The sequence below is a fragment of the Myxocyprinus asiaticus genome, chromosome 13 (assembly GCF_019703515.2).
Source record: "Myxocyprinus asiaticus isolate MX2 ecotype Aquarium Trade chromosome 13, UBuf_Myxa_2, whole genome shotgun sequence".
In the NCBI taxonomy this organism is placed as follows: domain Eukaryota; kingdom Metazoa; phylum Chordata; class Actinopteri; order Cypriniformes; family Catostomidae; genus Myxocyprinus; species Myxocyprinus asiaticus.
This window is the reverse complement of record NC_059356.1, coordinates 48433291-48440930: the sequence shown is the minus strand read 5'-3', so window position 1 is coordinate 48440930 and position 7640 is coordinate 48433291. Positions and strand designations below refer to the sequence as shown.

Genomic DNA, 7640 nt, shown 5'->3' with positions numbered 1-7640 from the left:
GTCTTGCCATTGAGCCATTGATTTATTGTTTCCACCTCCCTTCCTATTTCTCAATATGAAGGTGTGGCTCCAGCAATACTTTTGACTACCCTGTATTGGCTAGTAGGCATTGTACATCAGCTCTATGGTGTGATGGTATACGTATCCCTTAGCATCAGATTCTGACACAGCATCGCAGTTACCTTCTTGAAAGGGAATGTCTCGGTTGCTTATATAACTTTGGTTCTTTGAAATGAGGGAACGACATGCTTCGATGCTGTGCTGCAGCTACTGATTTTTCACTGTTATGGGACGAGAGATACGCTCTTTCCTTTCGGACAGAAAATTCTGATGATGTGAAGTTCGCTTCAGCTTATGCTCACGATGTTGTCCGCATAGGTGGTGCGTTAAGCTTCACCAGCCAATCAAACTGGCGTGATGATATAGAGTTTTAAAGTCTCGCTACCTGAAGGGTTCTCCCTTAGTGTCAGCTTCTGATGCAGCATCTCGTTCCCTCCTTTCAGGGAACCAAGTTTATGTAAGTAAATTAGATGTTTTTCAGATATCAGAACTAAAGCATGCCATATATAACTGTAATGAGGATGCTCCATGTATTGACGGTTTTTAAAATTGGATGTCCGATGACAGATACAAATTAATATACAAAATTATGATCCAATACTCAGAGAGTCAATTAAGACAGGCAAAGATTTAAAGAACACAAGATTCAGAGATCACAAAGACACAGAAACTCCACCCTCATACAACACTCACCAGGAAGTGACTGTCTCGTTTCTCTCTTTACTGTCGTACTGACTCTTCTGTGAATATTTGGACAAAACCAAAAAAAGGAATCAGTGATCAGTGCAGAACTAAGGGAAACACTTTCAACAAGGATTTTTGTGAAGTTAGTTTCAGAGTAGACAGCAGATCTTTGGTGATTCTGATAGTTATTCATTCTTGAAAGCAACATTCAGAAAGTGAAAGTAAAGTTCAGATCGTTGGAGCTTTTAGAAACAGTAAACATGGCTTCACTATCTGTGGAAGATCTTTCTTGTCACGTGTGCTGTGAAATCTACAAGGATCCTGTTTTACTGTCGTGTAGTCACAGTGTGTGTAAAGAGTGTCTTCAACAGTTCTGGAAAACCAAGAGAACTCAGGAGTGTCCCATCTGCAGAAGAAGATCTTCAAGAGATGAACCTCCTCGTAATCTGGTGTTGAAGAATTTATGTGATTCATTCCTAAAGGAGAGATCAGGATGTGAGGAGATCTGCAGTTTACACAAAGAGAAACTCAAACTCTTCTGTTTGGATGATAAACAGCATGTGTGTTTAGTGTGCAGAGATTCAGAGAAACACATCAATCATAAATTCAGACCCATCAGTGAAGTTGTTCCGTCTTACAAGGTACAAAAAAATTATCTTGAGTCATATCCAAGGATAAAACATGTATGTAATTTATCTACACATTTACAGTATTTCTCTGTATGATCTTCAGTAAGAAAAGGTGCAACACTCACTCTTTATGATAAAAAATAAATAAAAAAGAGTCTCAACTTAAATTGATTAAAACCTCATGATGTTTCATCCACCGACAGGGCCCTCATCAGACATCTGTACTATTAATGATGGGTTTTTTTAAAGTCGTGGCAACTGTGTTCACTCTCGCTCCAATAGAAAATGTATTTTAAAGTAAATAATAAATGTATCTGAAGCTCTCATAGTGGAAAGTAAAGTCTGAAAGTGGAATAGGCCATATGGATGATCTCTTCTAAATGAAACGCACCCCCAGTAACTGTTGAAGGAATATTCCTGGTTCAATAGAAGTTAAGCTCAATCGACAGCAAATGTGCTCTAATGTTGATTAACACAAAAAATCATTTTGACTCGTCCCTCCTTGTCTTTAAACAAACAAACAAACAAACTAACAAACAAACTAACAAAAAACTTGGGTTACAGTGAGGCCCTTATAACGGAAGTGAATGGGGCCAATTTTGGGAGGGTTTAAAGTCAGAAATGTGAAGCTTATAATTTTATAAAAGCACTTACATTAATATTTCTGTTAAAACTCATGTATTATTTCAGCTGTGAAGTTGTTTCAATCGTCCTTTTTGTGGGATTACAGGGTTTACCACGTTATGTTGTCATGGCAACAAATTAGTAAAATATGATATAGCTTTATACAGATAAAGTTAGTAAGTGATTTTATCAGCTATTTTATCATGTCAACATGTATTTTGTTCATATCTTGTGTCTATACATTTGAAACAGTGAGTATTTTAATGTTTATGGATTGGCCCCATAAATGCCTCACAGGAACACAGATTTTTGCTTTTTTTTAAGAAAAATTAAAAAGTTATGTCTCAAATTCTGTCGATTGAGCTGAACTTGTATGCACTTCTTTCCTGACATGAAAGTGCTCCATGATTTATAACAGATGTCTGATCATCTGAGTGTTAGATGACATGAAGTGATGGCCCGAGATTATTCACACTGAAATCATGAACTACTTTGAGTTTTATGAGAGCCAGCAACTGCACAAGTTGAGCCTGAACTCATTTTTACTCCAATTAACACTTACAATGTTTGTTGTTCTTCATCTTTTTATTAATGTGTAAATTTTAGTCCAATAGAGTCACATACACTCACCGAGCACTTTATTAGGAACACCTGCACACCTACTTACTCATGTGATTATCTAATCAGCCAATCGTGTGGCAGCAGTGCAATGCATAATTTCATGCAGATACAGGTCAGGAGCTTAGTTAGGATTATAGTGTTCCTAATAAAGTGCTCTTTGAGTATATGTCCTGCTATAGGAGGCATCCCGTGTCTGTCTTGGAGATCACTCTATCTTTATGCAGCTGATGCATGTCATTGACTATCTCTGAATGAAAACTTTAATCAGCCGGCCTTTAGCTTTTATTTATTTACCTTCTTTAAACACTGATTGATCACTCCCTATTCCCTATGACAATCTATTGATTTCATTTCTAACTCTTTCACCCTGTTATGCAGTTTTGAGTTTCGAGTTTGAAGACTCTGGCGATCCCTGGAGGAGGATCTGCTGATGACACACTCACTTTGAATTGTTGATATTTTAAACAAAACTGCTTTTCTTTAAAGAAATAATAATAAAAGATTCTTCCAAACTAATTACGGTTTACAAGGATTTCAGCCCCACAAAAATATCTAAAGAAATTTTAATGGAGAAATGTAAATATCCTCATCATAGAAAAGGTGTATTCAAGTCATTGTCTGAATGTTCTGTATTTTTAACGACAAAAACAATATACATCATATAATCGACCTCATGAACATATTTCTATAATCTCTCAGCAGCTTCAGTTTCACAGATTTTCACTTTGTTAAACTGCAGGAGGAACTCAATACTGCACTGAAGTCTTTACAAGAGAAACTCAAACACACTGAATACATTAAGGAAGAGTTTGATAAAGCAGTTCAACACATCAAGGTGAGGATACAGAATGAAGAATCAAACACATTTGGTGATAAATGATGTGATGTGTGTGAATGTAGAGCTGATTGAAGTGAATTTGACGTGATTTCAGACTCAAGTTGAGCACACAGAGCGTCAGATTAAAGAGGAGTTTAAGAAGCTTCATGAGTTTCTCCGAGATGAAGAAGAAGCTACAATCACTGCACTGAGAGAGGAAGAGGAGCAGAAGAGTCAGATGATGAAGGAGAAGCTTGAGGAGATGAACACACACATCTCAGCTCTTTCACACACAATCAAAGACATGAAGGAAATGATGAAAGCCAATGATGATGTGTCATTTCTAAAGGTGACAGTCAAACTCTCATCATTGATTTCTGCTCTTATTGATCATTTGAGGAGATCATCAAGTGTTTTTTGTCTTTTGCAGAACTTTAAAGTGACAATGGAAAGGTAAGTGTCTCCTCTCTATGGTTGTGAAGTCAAAGTCACTGCAGTACTGACTCCTGAATGTTCTTCCAGAGCCCAGAGATCACAGCCGGATCCACAGATGACTTCTGGAGCTTTCATTCATGTGCCACATTACTTGGGAAACCTGACATTCAGAGTCTGGAAGAAGATGCAAGACATTGTTCACAAGAGTGAGTCTATAAAACCAGGGGCGGATCTAGGAGTGTGCCAGTGTGTTACTGCATGTTAATAAACCATAATAAAGTACGCAAAGAAAGCGTGATGAAAACAGGCGCTATTTCTCCCAGATACAGCTGATATTTAATCTAAGCACAAACGCAACATTTCGAGCAGAATTCTCGGTTATTTTACTGCAGTACAAGTTAAATGTGCTTCAGATGTGTGCTTCTCTTCTGTGTCACTGCATGCAGCGAGAAACAGGAAGTATAACACAGGGGTCTCGAGACATATTTCGAGACATAAAAGTTGAACTTTCTTTAATTTAGCGCTCCTGGCGCGAGATATTCTGTAATTCACACAAATGTTTCTGTCAACACAGTATGTCATGATGTTGCTTGGATATTCGGGCTTGCACTGGTGAAACAAGTATAAAAACTTTTTCAAATGCTTTTCCAGGACAGGGACACTGACGGGGCCAACCAGATTTCAGCTGGGGCCTGTGCCCCTGTGTCCCCTCCCCTAGATCCGCCCCTGCTGCTGGAATTATTTATATTTTTTTAAACAGAGATATTTGCGTTGGGTATCTGATAGCTTTAGTGTAATGAACACATTAACCCAAACATGATTGCCCAGATAGCAAGATGTCGATTCAACGTCTATTTTTAGTTGTAAAGTTTGTGATCAGTCAATAAATCATTAGAGTTAAATCCAACCTGATCTCATGAAAAGTCGTAAATAATTTACGAGGTGGCTATTTCGTGTGATGTCGCATGATTTTGTTCGCATAAACTCGTGTGACTTTATCACGTGCAAATTCCCGGATGTCTAATGTGGAAGTAAACGTGAGTTTACGAGTCGTTAAGGACATACTTATTAATATTATGCCCTTATCCAAACCCCTTATCTAAACTTAATCAATCAGTCGAGTGTGTAAACATGATATGAAGCTGTTGTGTGCGACAGAAGCAAGTAATTGTCACGTATTAGATGGAAACGATGTCCTGCGACGTTATTGGCTGTAGTGAAAGTCGTAGGATTTCAAACGAGTGCAGTCGCACGATATCATACGAATTAGCCAAATTTAGAAAAGTCGTACGAATCCTGTCGATTTCACCGTGAGAGTGTGTTGATTAAATCAACATTCACTATCTGGGTGTCACACAGACTGACAGTTTCTACTCAGTAAATCTGACAGAATCCAGATTATTTGTATTTAGTTTATGTTAGATTTGTATAGATTTATATTTATTTTATATTTTGCCGTATTTGAGATTTGTGCTCCGTTCTGTGTAAATGAATTTGGATGTAAATGTGAGACTCCTCATGTAAATTACATTTCATGATGAAAATTGAAAACTATGTTTTCAGTTATCAAAGAACCGCTCCTGATAACTTCTGTAGATTTGATGGTTGTTATTAAAAGAGTTCATCAGAGTATGTAAAAGATATAACACATTTTTGCAAGTATTGATAACAAGTTTGTTTTTACATTCCTTGTGTGTCATGTGTTCAGATTTGAAGAGCATATATTCATATTGATGCGTTATTAAAGGTGTTGTAAGTGATTTTAAGTGAAGTCTTTAACTATTGAATTAGCCACACCCCCTGTTTCCAAAGCCCCGCCCTCCAAAGATATTAGGTGTTTTTGACTTCATGCCGATCGGCGCTGGACTTGAAGCAGTGCATGTCGGTTAGTGATGCGTCATTCATGAATGATTTGTTCATTTGAACGAATCTTTAATGTGACTCAGAAGAACGAGTAGTCTCAGAGAGTGATTCGTTTACGTTGTTTTGGTCACGCATGCGCATTGCGCAACCTCGTTCGTTTGTTACATGAAAACCGCATAGGCCTGTACAGGAAACAGAAATTATTAGTTCACCTTTCAACTCTTTTGGTCCGAGTCGTTCATTCTTTTGTCACGTGACAGCCGTATACGCTATTGTGTTTATTTATTAAAAACATTCAGAATGATTTCACATACTGACTCTTTTATTGGTATTAAAATAAAACAGGCTTTTATTGGACTTTCTTCTTGCACACCCAACAGGCACTGTATTAAGTAGCACATAAACTTTTCAAATGAATAATGTTTCTGATTATTTTGTGTAAAATTCAAGCATCTGTCTATCTGAATTCCTCTTCGTCTGCAATAAAGAAAGCAAACATTGCGTGATCTTCTGTGATTGATGTGGGTTCAGCAGACAACGAGAAGCGCAAGTGTCTGACTTGACGACTCTCTTTTCAGCTCGTCCGACTGCAAACGACAAATTGAGATGCAGTTCAAGTCAAACACACCTAATGTTGAGACCGAAACTGAGCAGTAGAGCAGCATTGTGTGTTCACATCACTGTCAAATACAACAGTAGCACAATAACACCCTAAACTGAGAAAAAATATGAATCTGAAAGTGGCATTAAACCCGCCGACACACTAACATAATAACAACTTTCAAATATTAAGATAACACAGGAAGCATTTAAAATTGATACTTTGTTTTTGTGTATATTCAGAATACGTCACAGTATGTAACAGTTGTTTTCTCTCATCAGCTCCTGTGATTCTGGATCCAAACACTGCACATCCATTTCTGATCCTGTCTGATGATCTGACCAGTGTGAGATGCAGTGAGGACAGACAACCAATTCCTGATAATCCAGAGAGATTTGACTGGTTTGAGTGTGTTCTGGGTTCAGAGGGTTTTAATTCAGGAACACACTGCTGGGATGTGGAGGTTAAAGACAATAGATGCTGGATTATTGGAGTAACTACAGCATCAAATCAGAGGAAGGGAAGAGTTTTCTTCAACACTGATGTCTGGAGTGTGCAGTATGATGAGGATGAAGTATTCTCACTATACCTCGATCATCCCTCCACTGTGTTTCCTGTCATACAGTATCTTGAGCGTGTGAGAGTTCATCTGGATTATGACGGAGGAAAAGTGTCATTCTCTGATCTTGTAACTAACACACATCTACACACATTCACACACACATTCACACACACACTCTTGCCATTCTTCTGGAATTATGATGATACAATCCCTCTGAGGATTTTACCAGTTCAACTGATTGTGACAGAAAATCACAGTTCTGACTGATTGTGATTATAGATTATAAAATAATTTGTGACTAAAATCATTGTGAATTGTGAAACTCTATTATTTGTTTATTCATCTTTGTAAACGACTGATATGACGTGATTTTAGACTTTATTCTTTTATCTGTGTGGATGCAGCATCACACAAAAGCAGAAGGTTTCAGTTACAGATGTCATTGTAGAAATACTCGATTAACAGGTGTATTATTTTCATAATGCACACATGAAGTCTTTAAGTGTCTGAATATGTTGTGAATAGTTTACTTGTGCATTAAACACATGTTTAAGTGTCTGTTGAGTGTGAACATTTAAAACTATCCAGAGAAATATCTAGAAACTTACACTTAACAAACACGTACACTCAACTTATGTGTCTGTGATATCTTCTCAGTGAAGTGATATAATTCAACAGAAACATTAAAGTATACAGGTGCATCTCAATAAATTAGAATGTCATGGAAAAGTTCATTTATTTCAG

At 37.3% G+C, this 7640-nt stretch overlaps 1 protein-coding gene across 2 annotated transcripts; it reads left to right on the top strand.

Annotated features, from left to right (window-relative positions):
* The first annotated feature begins 759 nt into the window (after positions 1-759).
* On the top strand, positions 760-7640 carry LOC127449856 (nuclear factor 7, brain-like). 2 transcript variants are annotated; one of them, XM_051713457.1, is made up of 6 exons: positions 760-1385; positions 3358-3453; positions 3551-3784; positions 3866-3888; positions 3958-4076; positions 6616-7639. In XM_051713457.1, the coding sequence occupies exons 1-6, from the start codon at positions 1005-1007 to the stop codon at positions 7161-7163; spliced, it is 1401 nt and encodes a 466-aa protein (XP_051569417.1). In that variant the 5' UTR covers positions 760-1004; the 3' UTR covers positions 7164-7639. The 2 variants fall into 2 exon arrangements, with proteins under 2 accessions (XP_051569417.1, XP_051569416.1); XM_051713456.1 differs by having other exon boundaries at positions 3551-3888; positions 6616-7640.

What these genes read in the sequence shown, in the direction of transcription:
- LOC127449856 (XM_051713456.1), top strand. Translation starts at nt 1,005, where the DNA reads ATGGCTTCACTATCTGTGGAAGATCTTTCTTGTCACGTGTGCTGTGAA. An exon ending in AAGTTGTTCCGTCTTACAAG is followed by an intron (nt 1,386 to 3,357) that starts GTACAAAAAAAT and finishes GTTAAACTGCAG; the next exon opens with GAGGAACTCAATACTGCACT. An exon ending in TTTAAAGTGACAATGGAAAG is followed by an intron (nt 3,889 to 3,957) that starts GTAAGTGTCTCC and finishes ATGTTCTTCCAG; the next exon opens with AGCCCAGAGATCACAGCCGG.